The following is a 21193-nucleotide window of genomic DNA, read 5'->3' on the forward strand; positions in this document are numbered from 1 at the left end:
AGATATTACTTTTGAGTTTTACCCCTGTAATACAATGATTTTCTGTTCATAAACTACAAAAATTAAATTACACAAGACAATACAATAAACACTTCTGTAATGCATTTATTTTATATGTTGCCCAATATATTCTATGAATATAGAAATATATATCTTTAAAAAAATATATATATATATATATATATATATATATATATATATATATATCTTTGTTTGCAATACAGTAACGAGATGCATAATGAAAATAACAAAAATCAGACTTTTTTTCTTTTGATTTTAAAACAATTTTGATTTGAAATCTGACCCAGACATGTTTTTAACAAGTTTTATGAGATTCACCCAATACTGTGGTAAATTTTGACACTTCAGAATTACCAAATCATCACAAATCTATCTCAAAAATAAGACATTTCACTTTATTTATATTAATATATAGCACATTGCTTTATGGCTGTTGTGTTTTGTATATACTGTATGTGTGATCTGACCTACGTTTGAATTTATACACATTGTAGACATAAAGCAGAGCAGGTTATGCCTCTCTGTAACAAATATTATACACATGTTCACACACAGGAGAATTGGGCACAGATGGTAGCAGCAATAACCATTATTAACTACGTTCAAACACTCAAAGCTTATATCGTGTATAGACTGTGGTGCAGATTGGGTTCTGTTGGGTCTTGATCTACCTGGATACATATCGGACAGATATGGTTCTACGCACAAAATCTCGGAACAAAGCGACAGGGTTCTGGAATTATCTTTACACAGAAGAGATCGGAAACACTGAAGTTCTGCCGGTACATTCATATGGTATGCATTTTGTGTATGTGTTTTATATATTTTCACGGTTCTATAATCTTATTGTGATAGTTACGTTAACTGTACAGACACAGAGGTAGTTGATACATGTTACTTTTGAGAGAGAGAGAAAATGCTACGTTTATAGTACAGGATATTTCACACGGAACATTTCACAGCGGCAATAGATTTGAAGGAAAGCCAGTCATCATAGACGAGGAAACAGGACAACATAGTTCACACAGAGAAGACCTTTAAGTCAACATGAACTCAAAATCAACCCTGTTTACTTTCATTTACACATTCCTGGTCTTAAGGAAAGAAATATTTGCATTCGCATCTTACATTAAAAATAACTTGCTCTGTCTCTGAAACAACTTTCCTTTCCCGCTGATGTCACTTAGGCCATGTTGGCTATTGGATAATGCTAACGAATAGTCAAACAGCTAATTAGGGATTCAGGTTTTGCTCCATTTTGTTTTGGAACACCCACTTTTTTTTTCAAATTGAAAGATTATTGGCTGATGTTTTACAAGAAAATTCTATTTCAGTCTTTCTACTTCAAAATTTCACGTTAAATTTATTGTGTTACCTACCATTTGTGAAATTTACTAGGAATTTCTGAGTGAAAATTGTAGTAAATCCTGCAACATTTTTTTTAATGCACCATTCAATCAACTGCCAATGCATAAAATTAAGTGCCACTCTACATATTTTTTTCTCACTGAAGACCAGTTTCAGTACACTGAAGTAAAATGGGTTGCTTCTTGTTGACTTTAACACAGATCAGTAGTTTGGGAATGCTGATAACTCGTGGATATCTTATATCTGCGTAGTCTGAAGAGTGAAAGGGTGCTGAGGGATCCTAATAATTTACATTATTGCAGATAATGACTAAATAAATAATCTGAGAAATCACTTAAAGTGAGGTCAGCCTTGCTCTTGAAATTCATATTTCATTCAATAATGCTACATATATGGTGGAAAGAAGTGTTTGGTTAAATGACCACCATTAAAAAAATAAGCGATTCTTTCACGTTCGCAGACTCTGGCATCGATGGAAACTAACAATCCTCAACATCGACTGACAGCTACATTATCCGAGCTGCACGATTCTGAGGAAATCAGCCAAAAATACTGAATATTCTCGAATCATCAGTCGCAGCAGATAATTAAACGTCCCAAAAGAAACATTGCAAAGCATAATACAAAATGCATCTCAATATAAAAAATAAATACATCATACTCCCAATGCTGCGAGATGATTAAAACTGACTTAACACAAACAGAAAAAGCATTTCCCTTTTCCTAAAGACTTTCAGAGCTTTTTACTCAAATTCAACACACAGCCGGCCACCCAGCCTGACTCTATAGGTTGGATTAACAGAGATACATAAAAGAAACATTCTTTAAAACAAAATGGACTACAATAACATTAGTATTCTTTACAAAACGAATAAGATAAAAATAAATTCTTCTTTCAGTATCAACACAGAAAAGCTTATATTTACCTGCTTGCATTTGTATGTGTACGCATGACTGTGTGTGTGAGGGAGAAAGAATGAAAAAGAGACAGATGAAGTGAAAAGGGATAAAGAAAGAGACTACGATTGGCATTCTTCTCACTGGCTAGCCAGTGGGAAAAAGCTTTCAATTCCCAAAGGAAGGAACTGAACAAAAAGCTAATCAAACAAACACAAAAAGACTCATTGATACAGTCTGTGAAGCCACATTATGGACTTATAGAGGCCAGGAATAAATTAGGATAGACGCACAGATCCTTATTATGTACAATTCAGACCACACAGACACCCGTCGATCCGTCTAATTGACCCATCCATCCATTTATCACATGCGGACGGTCAGAGGAGACGTCGGGGATGTTCTCAGGATGAGATACTCTGTTTGTGTAGTGAAACACTTGAGTTCTCTCAACATTGAAGATCTGTCAACATCCATCCCATCGAAAACTCTCCACTTTAAGTAGTTTGGTAGGAAAAAGGACTCCTTCCTTATTCAGTTTTCCCTTTGAAAGTTCTCAGCGCACTCGTCATCCTTAGCATCACACTAGCTGTGTCCATGCCTATGAGGATCCATTGAAGCTGAACAAAATCCCCAAATTGGTTTTGGATAAAGCTTAATGAGAACACTATGGTTCACTTTTAGCGCACTGAATATTCCAGCGATACGCCTGACCCACTGAATGTCCATAATACAGTGTCAAATGGTTAAAGGTGATCTGAAGTTTGGATCATAATGGCAAAAGACTTCAACAGTAGGATCTGGTGATATTCCCGTATACACATGGTACAGAATGAGTGAATATGTGTCTAATACTGTCGTAATAGTGTGTGGGACATAGCCAGATGGGCCAGGGGGTGGGTTTGTGGTTTGTTCCCGATTGCAAACCCTCTTTTTGCGTGAGACCCAAACTTCAGAGTCCGTGACAAAAGAATAAGCAAACCTTTGACCTCCTCAAAGCTGTGCAAAGTTTGATCGGTGGATTATACGGGTGGTTTGATTTCACTATTCGCTTTGGGTTTCACATCTGAAAGAGAATGAGAGGAGGAAAGAGATTACTCGTGTTAAAAATACTGAGCAACACTTTACTTCAAGCCTTTCATAAGCAATTGTAACCACAATGGTAATGCATAACAATTGTTAAACTACTGATCAAAAGTTCAGGACTGGTAATGTTTGAAATGTTTTTGAAAGAAGGCTCTTATATTCACCGAGGTTGCATTTATTTGATCCAAATACAGTAAAAAATAGTGATTATACACAATATTTGAATATATATATATATTGCCCTCTATCTGATGTGAGCATAAGTATTGGAACCATGTCTTTCTAAGTGATCAGCTGTGTCCTGTTGCATTAATTCTTCAGATATTAAAAGCAGGGAATGTGTTGTATCAGTTATATCCATTAATTCTGTATTCTGAATCTTGCATTCGATGATGACACACACAAACCAGGATGAAGATGAGGGAGCTGACTTTGAGAGAAAAGCAAGCAATTTGGATGCTAAAAGAAGAGAGGAAGTCAATTAGAGCTCTAGCAAAAATAAAGGGCATGGAGAAATCAAGAGTTTGGAAACCACCAGCAACCAACAACTATAACTATGACTAATATATATATATATATATATATATTACACACACACTATATTAGCGGTTTTCAACTCCAGTCCTCGCGCCCCCCCCGCTCTGCACATTTTGTATGTTTCTTTCTTCACTTCAGACCTTTGTTCTATTCGACCGTAAGTGCCCTGCAAAGTGGACATCACAGGATATTCCACCATGATTCCAGTTCGAAGCGAGCGTATATGTTCCATTCAAAGGGCATTGAAGTGTGCGAGACGTGAATTTAAATTGTATTTATTTACAGAGGTATATTTTGTCTCACTTCACTAGTAAGTTTCGTCTGTGAGTGTTATGGCGCTGGCGGTGGCGTAGCGTAAATCCGTGAATAAATCAGTGAATAAATAAGTTCCGAAGTGAAGTAAACGTCAATGGATTTCTCATGCTTAGGGAGTAGGGAGCAATGAACTCTGTGTAGGGAGCATGTCAATCAGAACACAGTTCATTCATGGAACTCTCTTCTAATGAGCTGATGATCTGAATCAGGTGTGTTAAACAACAGAGACATGCAAAATGTGCAGAGCGGGGGGGGGGGGGGGGGGGGGGGGGGATGCGAGGACTGGAGTTGAAAACCACTGCACTATATTGCCAAAAGTATTGGGTCACCCCCTTCTAATGAACATGTTTGACTACTTTAGAAATTTCCATGAGTACAAATCTTAATGTTTAAGCATATAATGATATTCTAGAGAATTGTGTGCTTCTAATTTTATAGCAACAGTTTGGACAGGACCCTTTTCTATTCTAACATGACAGTGCCTCTGTGTATAAGGCACGGTTCAAAAAGACATGATTGATTGAGTCAGTGTGGAAGAACTTGACTGGTCTGCAGAAAGCCAAGTCCTAATCCCAGCTGAACTCCTCTGGTGTGACTTTAAATGCAGACCTTGAGCCAAAAACTCATCACTAAACACCAATGACTTGTATAGACACTATAAGGACAAAAGTGTTGGGACACCCCCTACTTTAGAACAGAAAAAGGCACTAACAAAACTGTGGCAACAAAGATGGAAACATAATTCATGTATTTAAAAATTGTATTTCCATCTCTGTTGCAACAGTTTTGGACGTGTTTAAAATGACAGTACCCTTATGTACAAGTCATTGGTGTTTGGTGATGAGTTTTTTGGCTCAAGGTCTGCATTTAAAGTCACACCAGAGGAGTTCAGCTGGGATCAGGACTTGGCTTTCTGCAGACCAGTCAAGTTCTTCCACACTGACTGAATCAATCATGTCTTTTTGAACAGTGCCTTATACACAGAGGCACTGTCATGTTAGAATAAAAAAGGGTCCTGTCCAAACTGTTGCTATAAAATTAGAAGCACACAATTCCATAGAATATCATTATATGCTTAAACATTAAGATTTGTACTCATAGAAATGACTAAAGTAGTCAAACATGTTCATTAGAAGGAGGTGACAATACTTTTGGCAATATAGTCTATATGTATATACACATACAGATATAGAGTCAAATATATATATATAGAACTGTGTGTGTGTGTCAAAAAATATCAAATATGTTTTGTAATTTTTAGTCTGTTTATGTATAAAGAACTATGTGTGTGTGTGTGTGTGTGTGTGTCAAATGCTATCAAATGCTTTTTCTTTTCTGCAGGTCACAGATGGAGAAACACTTCCTTGTGCAATAAACTCCCAAATGGAGGGCATGCCATTGTGTGTAAGGGTCTATTTTTAGCACAATAAGCTACATTTGAATTAGTTGGATACTATGTGTGTGTGTGTGTTTACCGGCAGCTGTGGTGGTTAAGTGTCTTCCCTCTCTTTGTACAGCTCACCTCCCTCAAACTGCACCTGCATTCACAAGAGGGAGGCTGTGATGTCATCCTGCGGGTGGGGCACTGTGGACACGCCTCTCTGGCAGGTGGTGGAGGGGCGGAGTTAGGCGGTAGAGTGGGAGGGGGAGGAGGAGGGGGTGTAGTTGGCATGAGAGTCCTGTTGGCACGAGAAGAGAAAAAAATCAGCTGATGGTGTGAAATAAAGAGTGCATGACCTTCATATGCCTTAAAGGAACAGTTGCTATTATTTATTTTACATTAAAAAGTACCAAAGCTTTTAAAAGGCATGAATATGTACTAAAAGATACTAATATGAATCTTTTGGGAGTAAATACAGTATAAAGGTGAAAGTTTTGAAAAGGTACCAGTGACAGCTTTTGCTCCTTTTTCTGAGAGTGCAGTATGAGAATAAGTAAATTATGACACAATGTCATTTTTGGCAAACTATTCTTTGATTTCAGTTTCAAGTTGTGAAAACTGTAAAGAGGTCCTAAAGTCAGGAAGAATTTTAAAATAGTAAGAAAAGACTCCAAGTAATTGAGTAACACAATTCTGATTATAATACTGGTTCTGACAAATCCGGCTCCAAGAGAATTATGTAAAACCGCGACAATGGACAAAGAGCACGTCGGTCCTTGCAATCATTAACTTTGCAAAACCAGACCCAAGCCTGCATCTCCACATTAGGCTTGAAATTAAATTCAGTAGCAAGCACAAAAGGACCCATAATGCATTCTGAACATGCACAGCCCTGATCTTCTTTTTGGACGGCACCTCAGATATACTCTGGATAGTGTCTATGGCCGCCAGTTCTTTGATATCTCATTGTGTGACATCTCTGATGGGATGGTGGGCTGGTGGGGCTGTTTTTTCCCCTCTTTCCTTTTTTAACTAAACCAAAACTGGAGAGAAGTGTATGGGTGAGAGTTAATTAAGGAAGAAAATCAATCATTGTGTGGAAGTGGTTTGAGAGGCTGATAGAACCGGCGGACAGGAGGACGAGGAAAAGGGAGGGGCGTTCTGGCTGCCAAATTAGCCTGATTTCACACTTGCCACTGACTCCATCCATGGAGGAGTAGATGATGGATAGCAGGGAGGGAAAGATGGTCCAAAAGAAGCATCCTCCACTTGCCCTCACCAAAAACCAATGACGAAAAAGCAAAAGTAGAAAAGGAAGGAGCGGAACTGTTGAATTCTTTCCCTGACCAGAATTAATTAATTGTTGTCTGAGTAGAAGTCAATGTTGCATGCATAAACGTGCAATATGGCATGTATGAAAAATAGGGATTTCAAAGAAAATCTTAAGCTCTCATTGCCCAGAAATGCATCTATGGGATTCATGTACATTGTTGCTTCGAAATAGATTTGAATATTTAATAATATTGATGGTACTAAATAAATTAAGGCAAAAAAAAAAGATTAATTATTAAGCATCTTGCTAAACTGCTTCTATTAAATGTCTATCATTAGTAATTTCTACAATAACAAAAAGGTACCAAAATGTGCCATGGTATTCTTTGAAGCAATTTAAAGTGGAAATATAAATACCATGGCATTTTATTAATCAGTACTTTTTTCGTGTTTTCCAGTAAAAATATGTAAACAGTCTGAAAATAAGATTCATTTGAGAATATAATTTTTATATTATATTAGAAAATATACTTTTTATGTAACATGGCAGTATTTTGTTTTGTAATAGGAAATGATGAACTTACGGCTTTTTCCCCATGTGTTTCTTTCGCTTTGGTTTCCCCCTTTGCCGCTTTCTGCCTTTTCTTGTTGTCTGTGGGCCTTGCCTAAAAAAATACAAAATATATTAAATATTAAATATAAATAGATAAAGTACAATATGATCATGACTCAGCTAAAATGTATTTACACAAACATGTTATGTCAGCATAAAAAGTATTAAACTGCATTTCACGTTTTTAATTAAGATATTTCATTCAGAGAGTCTTGAGATGACTTTATCAAGTCTTAATTCTTGTGACTCTTTAGCCCTGGTCTCGGTGAGGCTCCTCAGGGGCCAGTGGCCTAATTAAGCAATAAAATGAATGTTCTGTTCCATTTCCCAACAAAGGAGGGTTCTGGGTTCTGACTCCCTTCCAACAGTGCAAGACGCACGCCAGCTGGACACACACACACACACACACACACACACCAAACCTAATGATTATGTCTTTTAGAAGTCAGAGATTTTTTTCAAATGATAAATGCAGTGTTTTATGCCTACAGACAGCCTTATAAGATCATTACAAACCACATGTGTGACATAGATCTATTAAAACTTGGGTGCGACATGTAGAATGTACGATGATGACACATATTGAATCGTAAGCTATAATGCAAGTTAATATAAAATAATAAAACCTTTAGGAGCCATAATGAAAGAAATCGCCTTGATTGTTTCACGTTGGTTGTCTTTTGGGACAGCCCAAAATCATACAATGTATTCCGGTGCATTACTAAAGTATCTTTGTCTACATAAACATATTCTACTGCTCACTGGAAATTTAAACAGCTTCTTTATTTTATCCCATATCAATCTTACTCCGATTCTTTATTTTGTCCTATGCCAATCATTTTTTTCTTTCTTTCTTTTTTCTCTTTCTTTTATTCTTTTTCAAATGATCTTTTTCCAAAAATGTAGGTTGTACCAAAAAAAAATCCACTTTAAATGAACAGACTGACAGTCCATTGGCAATAAAAGGGGAGAATTACTTGTAAAAACTGATTTCACAGCAAAGAGAAGTGTGAACATGAGGACCAATGCCAAGTTCACACACTACACACTTAAATACATTTTTAATGAATTACTGTCTGCTCTCATCACAGTTCTAATGCCACTATTGGTTATAATTAGCATATATTATTATCAGTATACACACTTGAATGTGGCTCAATCTTGAAATGAAATTGTCAAAAATAGTGGTGTAAAAGTATCATTAGTTGTTTGAAAAATCTAAATATAAAACGCCATCCCACACGGTTTGTGCAACAGGCATGAATGATGCTTCAAATCGCGTGGCTCCCTGAGGAGTGTGCAATTACTTTTCTAAGAAATCAGATTTGTGTTTTTGGTCAAGAGTGTCTGGGACAGGACTGTGAAAAAGATATTTGGAAAAAGCAGTAGCTGTTCTCTTTAACATTAGGGTCAGCGTAAACTAGTATCAGAGCAGAACAGACTGAACCACTTCTGCCTTTCACACACAATTAACTCACCATGCAACCATCTCCATGGAGTTGTATGTGTATATGAGTGTGTGAGTGTGTTTGCAGTGGGGCAAAGGGAAAAGATGGCAAATGGTGTTCATACTGCTGGCGAACCTTCATCTCTCTCTCTCTCTCTCTCTCTCTCTCTCTCTCTCTCTCTCTCTCTCGCACACACACACACAAATAAACACAAATAAACAGTTTACCTGGTTGGCTCTGCATAAAGATTCGCTTTTAGCCTGTAGGGAAAATACATACAGTAAAAACAAAATGATAATGAAATTTACAATTAAAGGAAAGATCAAACATGATCACAGCATACACACAGGGTTATTCAAGTACTGTTATTATTGCTCATATTTTATCATTTTAAATAAACCCCTAACAATAAGAATTCAACTCTGGAGGCTTAACTTGTTCTGTGCTGCTAAAAAAAAAGCGAGCATCAATTATTTCCACTCTGAGTGCAAGTGGTGCAACACAAAGCAACAAAACTACATGCATACATTAATCAAGTTATTTTAAGCACTTACAATGAGAACAAAATCTAGTTTTGCTGTGTTGCAAATGAGGTATAAAATCACATTGAATTGAGGGAGTAATAAGATTATTTTACAAAAGGTTTTGCAATCTGGATGTGTTAATACATCACTGATTGGTGAACAATAAAATGCTGCTTGTTATACATTTAAACTAGTGTCTTCTATTTGCTGTAGCAACACAAATTTGTCAAAATGGATTGATTTCTAAACTTTCCAAATGTTCTTTTAGTGACTCAATCAATTTTTCAAGAGAAGTTAAAGTAATCATTCACCCAAAAATTGAAATGAGCTAAAACTGTTCTCACCCTCAGGCCATCCAACATGTAGATGTGTTTGTTTCTTCGTTGGAACAGATTTGGAGAAATTTAGTATTACACCACTTGTTCACCAATACATCCTCTGCAGTGAATGGTTGCCGTCACAATGAGAGTCATAAGTTATAAACACAGCTTTTCATTTCACAAGATGATAATTGATGGACTGGAGTGGTGTGGATTACTTGTGGATTATTGTGATGTGTTTATCAGGTGTTTGGACTTTCTACTGATGGCACCCATTCACTACAGTGGATTCATTGGTGATTAGATGTAATGCCAAATTTCTCCAAATCTGTTGCGAGGCAGAAACAAATTCATCTACATCTTGGTTGATCTGAGCATAAGTACATTATCAACAAATTTTCATCTTTGGGTGAACCACTCCTTTAAGATATGACTTGGGCCAGTAAGCAACCACCCAGAACATCCTGGTATCCATCCAAAATGCTTAAGCAACCACATAACTACCATCCACAACATCTAAATTAGTATTTATCACTCTGCATACTTCCACATGAGATAATGTAGATCAGAATTTTAATGTTAATGTTAGTAGCACTTGAATGTGCATATATATTTATCACAAGATAATGGTTCTAGCATGTGAGAGTGTAAACATTATGAGTAAGATAAATGTTTTATCGCATGATAACGTGAGCCTCGGACTGGGCGCAGTTAATAATGTTGGGTGGTTGCCCGTGTGGTTAGCGTGGGTGTTTAAGGAACTCAGGGTTGGTCAACAGTGGTGAGTTCAGTGTGTACGGGGCAGATCAGTATTACAAAGAGAGGATAGAGAGGTGAGCGCATGTAAATGCTCTTACCGAACGCTCGGCTCCACCCCTGGCCTTAATCCGAACCCCACAACCTCTGAAAAGGCTTTTGAGGAGAACCTCACAATGAGCCGATAAAGAGCTGATGTTGACAGCTCGGCTACACGCCAACAAAAGAGTGGTTCGGGGGTGACAACTTTCTGTGACTGGGTTCAGGAAGTAGTCTGTGGGGAGATGGGGTCATTCCCCATGTGACAAACAGGGTGGAAGTGCATTTGTGTGTGTGAGGGGTGATCTGAAAGTCAGATAGGCTTTGGATTGGGGTGTGTGTGTGGGGGCACTGCTATTCTTAGGGGACAAAATTCCCCGAACAAGTTGGCAAAATGTGACAAAACATTCTTTCTGAGAGTTTTCAAGGGTAAAATGGTTCATAAATATAGTAAATATTCTAGTAATCGTGCTTAATAACCTGACAATTAATAAAGTTGTGTAAACTGTGCTCTTTTATCATTCAATGATTTTTGATACCATTCAAAGTTTAGGGTCAGTAAGATTTTCTAAAATGTTTTTGAAAGAAGTCTCTTTAACTCAGCAAGGCTGCGTTTATTTGATAAAATGATACAGTAAAAACAGTAATATTAGGAAATGTTACTACATTTTAAAATAATGCTTTTCTATATGTTTTAAAATATAATTTATTCCTGTGATGCAAAGCTGAATTTTCAGCATCATTACTGCATCCTTCAGTGTCACACGATACTTCAGAAATCATTCTAATATTTGTTGCTCAAGAAACATTTCTTGTTATTATCAATGTTTAAAACAGTTGTACATTTACATTTAGTCATTTAGCAGGCGCTTTTATTCAAAGCGACTTACAAATGAGGACAATGGAAGCAATCAAAATCAACAAAAGAGTTGTACTGCTTAATAATACTTATTTTTCAGGATCTTTGATGAACAGTCTTTGATTAACATTTTTTAACCATAAAATGTATTTACTCTCACTCTTGATCAGTTTAATGCATCCTTGCTGAATAAAAGTATTAATCTATTTAAAAACAAACTGATCCCAAAGTGTATACAATGTTAGTGTATAAAAAAGCATGTCTTACTCGTTATACAGGTTTGTTTTGATGTCAAAACCAGAGAAAAACCTAACCATTTCAAAGTCTTTTTTCTTAACTTTTCAGGTTTTTATAATGATCTGATTTTTAGTAATTATAAGGATTTCCATATAAGTGATTTTATTATTCTACAAATACAAAATTATTTAGTTTAGTTAGGGTTAAGGGCCTTTTGCTCAGAACATGTTCTGTTCGTTTCCGTTTTTAAATTTCTGCTCAAATGCATAGTCTTCGATGTTGCATCGTTGTTTTTCAGTGTTTGGCACCACAAGCACAGTGATTTTAGGGTGGTGCATCAAATTAAAAGTAGTTCAGCTTTTACCGTTCCATTTCATAGTGCTTTGTCTAGAATTTTCTAAACACAAGATTATGTCATCTGAACTGCCCCTTAGGGTTTGAGATGGTCTGTGATTCATAATAATTAGCTTTATATTAAAACAACCCTAAAAAATAAATATACTAAAATGTATTTGAAGTACATTTATCTCATGCTAAGTATACTACAAATACACAAAACCAGTCATAAGGGTCAATTTTTCAAAACTGAGATTTATACATCATCTGAAAGCTGAATAAATACGCTTTTCATTGATATGTGGTTTATTAGGATGAAAGGACAATTTCAGGTTTGTTAGGTTTGTTGATAGGACAATATTTGGCTGAGATACAACTATTTGAAAATCTGGAATCTGAGGGTGCAAAAACAAAAAATATAAATACTGAGAAAAGTGCCTTTAAAGATGCCCAAATGAAATCCTTAGCAATGCATATTACTAATCAAAAATTAAGTCATAATATATTTACGGTAGGAAAATTACAAAATAGCTTCATGGAACATGATCTTTACTTAATATCCTAATAATTTTTGGAAAGAAAAATAGATCATTTTGACCCATACAATGTATTTTTGGCTATTGCTACAAATATACCCCAGCGACTTAAGACTGGTTTTGTGGTCCAGGGTCACATTTATGTGCTTAATAAAATTACCCTGCAATTGCACTTTTAGTATGCTATTTAGTATACTGGTATACTCAAAGTCTGCTAAATTGGAACAACTAAATTTGGACTTAATGCACTTTAATTGTTCCGGAAGTAGTGCTGAAGTCCCACTAAAATACTACATATCCTGAAGTATTTGTTTGTGCTGTGGAACTTTGCAAGTATATTTCAGGTACACTTGAAATATCTTGCATTTAAAGACTGATATTATTCACACAATCCTCGTCAATAGAGATATTATAACACATTTTAGGCTTAAGATTAAGAAATGTGCATTGTGCACAAGTGATACTCCAAATAAAGTTGAATTATACTTTGTATATCAGTAAGTCTTGAGAAATATGTCAGTAAATATGTTAATAGATTTAAATTAGTATGAAGTAAATGTTTTTAAATATATAACTTTTTTTACAAGGGAATATAAGTCTATGGTATGCTGCCCTTACTGACATTGCTAGGTCAGTTTGTGTGTGTGAGCATGTATCTCACCTGCACTCACACTGGTTATGTTCAATAAAAGGCAGCTGCACAAGTTCATGCTTCATGTATGAGGTCCTCATGAGCTGTGGAGTTCAACAGAGCAGGAGTCAGCATTTAAATGCATACACACACACACACACACACACACACGGACAATCTGTTCTGCATAGTAATGACTCCATCTTTTATCCCTCAATCTGTCTATACAGTACGTGACCAGGATCCAACCTGATCCATTACACTAGAGACTTCATCTACCCATACTGAATATGTATGACTAACTCATGCTGTGTGTCCTCTGTGTGTGTGTTTTTCTGGATATTTTATTCACCATACTAAGCCGTGAGGTTTGAGATCTTGCATTATATGGGGTGTGTTTGTGTGTGGAGGTACTTTGCCCCAAAACATTTGTCATTATTGACGTATACATGTAAATGAGTGTGTAATATGAGGGTTGCATACCACCACATTAAGCATGTGAATGTAAAATAGTACATGTATGTGTGAAAGGTTTCTGTGAGTGTTATATATGAGTGTTTCTGTGAGTGGTGAAATGAAAAGAATTTCAAAATCTTTCAAAAGTTTGGTGCCAGTAAGATTTTTTTTAAACAACACTTTTAAAATATTAAGCCGCTCAACTGTTTTTATCACTGATAATAATAAGAAATGTTTCTTAAGCAGCAAATCAACATATTAGAATGATTTCTAAAGGATCATGTGACACTGAAGACTAGAGTAACAATGCTGAAAATTCAGCTTTGCATCACAGGAATAAATTTAGTTTTAAGTTATATTCAAATAGAAAAGAGTTATTTCGAATTGTAATAATATTTCACAATAATACTGTTTTTACTGTAATTTTGACCAAATAAATACAGCCTTGGTGAAAATTTCAAAAACATACAAAAAAATCTCACCAACCTCAAACTTTTGAACAATGGTGAATGTAATTATATACAGAGGTCCCTAAAAAGTATTTGGACAATTCAGCTACATTTTAAGAATGCATGAATCCCATTGCATTAGATAACTTAATATCAAAATAAATGTCATTTATTAATAAAAAATACTGGATGTCGAATGTTTATAGAACATGTCCATAATTAATGCAAGGAACTGCACCTGTGTGAACCCTGCATTAAGTGCACTAGTTTGTGTGTGAATGTACCTCCATTACAAGTGTGTGTGTTTGTGATGGCACACACTCCAGTGCCTCATCGGAGCAGCAGCCTCCGCAGCGGCGCAGCGTTACACACGACGGCAGGAAGAGGTGATGTGTCTCCCACGGAAACTCCCGCCAAACTTCCACCAGTGTCTCTCTGGGATGACATCCGCTTCTCTGATACACATCCAACCACTTCACCCCTGAGAGAGAGAATAAATGAATAACACTGAGAAAGACACCCATTTGCTCTTTATAGAACGTTCCGGGTTCAGCACAGAATCTGTGACAAGCTATTCTATAAACTTTACATTCATTCATTCTGGAAGGTTAATTAGACAACCTGCCTCATCATTATTTAAAACAACATTATACATGTGCATAAAGGGATTATACATTATACATAAATTTATATAGACATAAATATTGATGCAAGGATCTAAATTATTGACGCAATATCTGTTAGATGTGTTATCAACAGAATTCCAGTTGGTTGATTTTTCTCAGTGTAAACAATCTGTGCCTGGTATCCATGTGCGTAAAGCATTACATGGTGCAACATATTTGTAAGTGATTCTCTTGCACCAGTCTCATGTGAACACATATAAAGTTCAGGCTGTACTTTCAAAATAGTATGCATTTTTAACATTTATCAACTGTACAATAAGTGCATTGTCAGAGAAGATTTCTTTGCTTTTACAAACTAAAATATTTAAATTATTTCCTGCGGTAATTGACAGCATGTCACAGATGCTGTTTATAGAGTGTAATTTATATTTAACCCAGAACATTCCTTTAAATAGCACCAATATACTGGTACTTTAAAGAAACTAATAAACTGATCTGTAATGCACCTGTAATGCAACATAAAAAACTTTCCAAAACATCTTTTCATACAATATAGCATTGCTTAAGTACTTTATTGCTTTAAAGACAATTTTAATTAAATTATTGTTTCTTTCAGTGGACTTCCAATAAAATAAATAGTTGCTAAAATCAAGGTTAACATGCTACCGTACAAAAGCCGCTAATGTAACAACAGTAATATTATGAACTATTATTATAATTTAAACTGTTTTCTATTTAAGTACATTTCAAAATGTAATACTGTGATGCAAAGTGGACAGTGTCACACGATCCTTCAGAAATCATTCTAATATGCTGATTTGCTGCTAAAGAGACATTATTATCAATGTTAAAAACAGCTGTGCTGCTGCTTTAATATATTTCTTGAAATATTTTTTTTCCCCCAGTATTCTTTTGATTGCAGAAGTCTTTTGTAACTTCAAATATCTTTCATGACACTTTTGATTAATTCAGTGCATCCTTGCTGAATTAAAGTTCTCTTTAAAACAAAAGAAAATTTTCCAAACTTTTACTGTAGGTGGCTTTTATGGGTGCAATGTAATGACACAGTAGCTGCCAAAGAGGTATTCTGCCATGAGCACTGAGGACCAGAATGAGTTATTTTATTATAATACTCTGTTTTATTATATATTATGTAACCTCACTTAATCAGTAAAGCACCTGTGAGAATAAGATAACAAAAGAAAGCAAGACTCAATACCTTCTCCAGATTTATGGCTCTCTGTTGGCATCCAGTGGTCTGACTAGAGGAAAGGACACAGACAAAGCGTCAGACACAACATACAGCAAAGACAATAACAAAAGCACACACTCTATATGATGCCATGAAGAGCTGATTCCAGTCAACATAATGCTGAGAACATTTTCTTATAATGCATTTCTAGTCTTTATTTGTGCCAGAGCAGCATAAAGGTGGATTTTAGCACACATTCACACCCTTATACGGTGAGGTCCATGCACTGGAACAAGGTCACCGCTGTGGGAGAAAGCAGACTTTGCACTGCAGCGCAAACAACACACACATACATGGCTTCCTTGAACCATGTCTGACTGCTTACTGTGTGGGTAGTTTTTCTAAGCATGCGTGACAATCGTATTATAAGTGATTTTACACTGATATAGGCCAGCACATTCAGTTTATACCCTGTGTTTCTGTGCATTTATTCTGGCATCAAATAAAGGTTTAATGTAATTAAGTGCAATATTAATCCGAAAACAGGCAGATCATTGCACGGCAGTGATGTGGGGAGAGGCGTCTGCTGATTCTGTGTTGCAATATGAGGGTTGAGTCAGTCAATTCCTCATCTACCTCCTGCCTCGGTGCCATTGTGAAATACAGTAGCCAGCTCAGAGCTGGCAAGGCGACTGGCACACACACACTTTCACACACATATTCTCTCTGAAATGCACACACACTGAAAATCACAGTACTGCCAGGTTTTTTGCAGCAGCAGTTGGCAGGATTTGGCTGTGTCAGCCCTCTCTTTCTAAGAGCCCTTGAGTTTGAGCACCAATCATCAGCTCAGCTGCCTCATTCTCCCACAATCCCTCCACCTGAGGCCCGTGGGTCAGTCTGGCGTCTGTGAATGGACTCGAGCTTTTCAAAATGAACAGCAGGTATCAGGCACTGCTATAGCTGATCCAAGTCTGAGACCACAAGGACAATCTGGGATTTTTTTTTTTTAACTGAAAATAAACAGAATGTTTTAGAAATTCAAGAATTAAAATTAGAGATATACTATGATGTAAAATTCTGGACCTCACTGCAAAAAAAATTGGTGTAGTTTTGTTACCCAGAAATTGCTAGTAAATCATTACACATACATGGAAAGAAACATTGAATTGAATGTGAAATTCTCAAGTAGAAAGACTGAGATAGTGTTTTCTAATACATACTCCGGTAATCCTTGTTTACTTTACTTCAAATTAACTTAATTAACTTCCAGAAATATTTTTTTACAATGTATTTCTAGGTCATTAATTGAATATAACCAATTTCTGACATTATGCATGAGATTTTTTTTCTACAAAAGTTTTTTTTTTTTTTATTGAAACAAGATGCTCTTTGAATCATCTTAAATCATGCTGGAGAACACAATCATCAGGTTTTGCTCATGTCAGTTATAATACTGTAGTCATTAAAGCAAAAGGAGACAAACCAAATACTAAGATGTTCTGAAATTCGCCTATATTGTTTAATATCCCCTCATTTAAATGATTAAGCTGATAATGTTATTTGAAAAAAAAGCAAGATATATTTTCACTAGTGGTCTCAGACTTCACTGCACATGCTTGATTGCAAACAGAACATGCTAGACATCACCATCAGAGGTGCAGTTTTCCTGCACATTTGCGCTATTTTGAAAATGCAGTTGCGGGAAAGTTTTTTGGCCTAGTTTTTATAATGTACCGGAGCTGCAAAAAGTTTTTCTGTAGAAAAAGAACAATGAAGATAGATCTTTTTAGTATATACGATGTATTATCTTTACTTTGTGTGTATTGATCCTTTAAATGAATATCTGGCAACCTAAGAACCTTATGGAAAATATGGGGGGCATGTTTGAATCTAGAGATTATGTGAGTTTCGCCCACATCAGGGATTGGATTTTAAGGCGTCTTAACTGAGTTTGGATTAAACATTAAGGATTAAATTGCACAATGATGTTCGTGTGAAGACAAAACAAGAGTGACTGTGGAAAGAAGAGCGAATGAAAATAAAACAGTATGATGTGTATTAACAATGGTCCTGAGGTCAGAAGAACTACAATTAAAAGTAAGTAAGGTAAAGGACAACATGTAAAAACTAATTTATTGACACAGCATTTTATGGATGGTTATGTCAGTGTATCACATTGTGACAGTGTTATTAATTTTTGTTACTCACATTTTAAGGAATTTATCTAGAAAAAAATAGCTGAATATTAAAAATCAACAAAAAAGCAAAGGAAGAATTAAAAGTACCAAAATAGAATATGAATAAAATGCTATTTATTTATTTTTGAAGTTGCAAACAAAGAATATTGAAGTATCTTTTACAAGAAAATATTTTCTTTACTTTATATTTCAAATTTTAATGCTTAATTCCCTTGTTATTGGCTATTCTTTGTAGCTACTTGTGAAATTTACAAGCAATTTCTGAGTGAAAACTATTGCTAAATCAATTTTTCGAGAGTAGTTTTGAGGACAAAATTTGTCTGGGATTGGCAACCCTGATCACTGCCCACCTGGCAATAGCAACTTCAACATCACTGTGCACGTGACATAGAGAAACCTAAAGGTCACAAGGTTAGACTTCTGAAAATCAAGCCATACCTTACCATGCATTTGAGGTGCACTTACACCAAGCCTGGCAGCATGCAATGTAATGCAGTGCAACATTTCGGAAGGTTTACATTTCACAGCATCTTCAAATTAAATATACTAGAGCCAAACTGCAGTCTAAAATAAATAAACCAAGTTTCGGCTAAACACGACAGACAAACGATGAGTGGAGCTGCATCATTACGAAGACTTATGATATGCTTCCATAAAGCAGAGCTCCGGTCACACGTACACCGACCACATACCGCTGCGCTTACGATCAACGGAGATGCGCAAATTCAGTGCATTCTGCCATCCTGCCTTCATATGCTACTATCACACCTCGCAACGCTATTGGTGCTAATAGCCTGGCCTGATGGCTGTCATGTTGACAAAAGCTTGTTTAAGTGAAGATAAAGAAAAGACGTGCGTCACTGTCTATCCTTCTAAGACCCAGCCAAAAAAAAAAGTGTTTTGGACAAACAAACAATACATGTATATTAATTAAATATATTATTAAAATATGATTTTAATAAACACACAAAATATTATTTTACACCCACGATGTATAGTAGATATTGAATACTGAGAAAAACTAAATAAAATACATAAAAATATTATACGCTTATTAAATTACATATATATATATATATATTTTAATCTTAAAATATTCTAGCATTATATTATAGGCTATTGTTTTATTATTTATATTATTATATTGCACCACAATGTATTGATATTATATTACAGGCCACACCCCCATAATGTGCTCTTTGACACCCTCAACTCGCTTTAATCTGTTCTCAGACAACACTAAACACAAAACATAAGTCCGATAACTTAATTGGTGGCTTTTATCAGAGCATTACATCTTTAAAAGCAGCACCTTTCCCATCCTGCCAAACGTCAATGACCGTCAGGTTATTTCAACACATAAAATGCCTAGAAGTATGTTGTGCATTAACTCAGCTCTATAAAGTGCATTTTACAAGCAATAGTGAGGAATTAAAAGATACTTATCAAGTGTGTGATAAAAGACAGACCAGATAAGTTAAATTCATTCAATTTAAGCTTGAAGACTTAAAGATTTTTTAAAATGAAGACTACACATTTTAAAAGAAGTACTGTAGGAACACTGCAATGCTACTGTCTAATATTTAATATCATAACAAAAATCATAACAAATATATTATTATTATTATAATTAAAAACATGTACTTACCGGTGTTTTGGCACATTGTGTTGGTATTCTGGTAAATGAGACGAACTGAAACATTCCCAGAATAACTCTCAGCTTGATCCCCATTGTTTGAGTTCACCAAGAAAAGTCAGAAATAGTTGAGTAAATAATATATAGCAGGTCCAACGTCCAGTCCTTACAGTTGTCAATTCTCTATGAATGATTTTTCCACTTTCACATCCGAATCCAACATCTTTAATCCAAGCAATGACAATTTACTCAGCAGATTCTCAAAAAACAAGGCAATTGTCATCCCTGTCATGGCTTAACGAGAGAAAAAAAAAGACAAAAATGAAATATCTTAAGTTTTAAAGAAGGTAAATGAACAAATAGACAACAGGGACTCCTTGAGTAGGCTATAATATCAGGCTTTTAAGAAGCTCAACTCAATATGGTCGTAGGGCGTATTTATTATAAATAACTCAATATATGTTATTTTACAGGAGAGTTTTCCATGCATTCCACGCATTTCATTTATACCGGCTCCCTCGCAGCAAAATTCCCGGTGGCACTAGAGTACGTCCTTAAGGTCCAGAGAAATATATCCGGTAACAAATAAATATATCCTCAATAATCGATGTTATGAGCCTCCTGAAGGTCTCTGTGTCTCCCGTCTGGCATTTCAGACTCGCTTTGTGCGGCGCATCCCGTGCTACTGTAGGTCACCAGAGAAATCATGCCCACCAAAACCCATGATGACGCTTTGCTTGTCAGACACAAGATCTTATAATTCAAATGTTCGACATATACATAATCTACACTGTCAACGCACATGCGCCTATATGAAATAAGAACGAGAGAAATGCACCTTGATATGGTTAAGGTCGTTTTCTCCAGTCTCTTATTTGCCCTTCAGGACTCACACACTCTGCGCGCGTCACCGTGGCGCTCGTGGAACTTTTCTTTTTTTTTCTCCTCCTGACGCGCAGACTTTGCTCGCGCGCAGAAGCGCACAGGTGTAATGCTCGCGCATCGCGAGGTGGACAATTATTAACCGACTCCCCCTGTCTATTTTTGAGTGCTTTACCCTGTCAGGGTGTTTTGGGTTCTTTTTGAAAGCACGCATGCATTTTGCAAAGAATTGATCTTTTACCAACAGACAGGATGGTAATTATAAAACGGCTAATTTCATTTCTGGATGTGGGTTGATCGATCGATAGCGGCGGCAAACAGTTAAACGCGAAACTGCGCTGTTGTTTCCTTAAGGAGTTAAATCTGTCTCACCTGAGTAGGTCTAGCTACCTAATTATGGAGCTTATAATATGACAAAACTATTTGAATTTTAATTATGTAAATTTTAATTATTGACAGGTGTCATTTAACAAAACTGAATATAATGTGGCATTTAACATAGTTCTGAATTTGATTTTTTTAAAACTTGAATAATGAACATTTGAAATGAAACAACTGAATTTTTTTATGGCAGT

At 35.9% G+C, this 21193-nt stretch overlaps 1 protein-coding gene across 1 annotated transcript; it reads right to left on the minus strand.

Annotated features, from left to right (window-relative positions):
- Nucleotides 1-238: 238 nt before the first annotated feature.
- Nucleotides 239-20659, minus strand: LOC306852832 (vascular endothelial growth factor A-like). Its single transcript, XM_079389931.1, has 8 exons — nt 19749-20659; nt 15927-15969; nt 14366-14562; nt 13207-13280; nt 9166-9198; nt 7462-7542; nt 5700-5903; nt 239-3352 (listed from the first exon to the last, which is right to left on the minus strand). Exons 1-8 carry the CDS (start codon nt 19830-19832, stop codon nt 3331-3333), a joined length of 738 nt encoding a protein of 245 aa, XP_079246057.1. The 5' UTR covers nt 19833-20659; the 3' UTR covers nt 239-3330.
- Between the last annotated feature and the right edge of the window lie 534 nt (nt 20660-21193).

The sequence above is a fragment of the Barbus barbus genome (assembly GCF_936440315.1).
Source record: "Barbus barbus genome assembly, chromosome: 33".
Classification (NCBI taxonomy): Eukaryota; Metazoa; Chordata; class Actinopteri; order Cypriniformes; family Cyprinidae; genus Barbus; species Barbus barbus.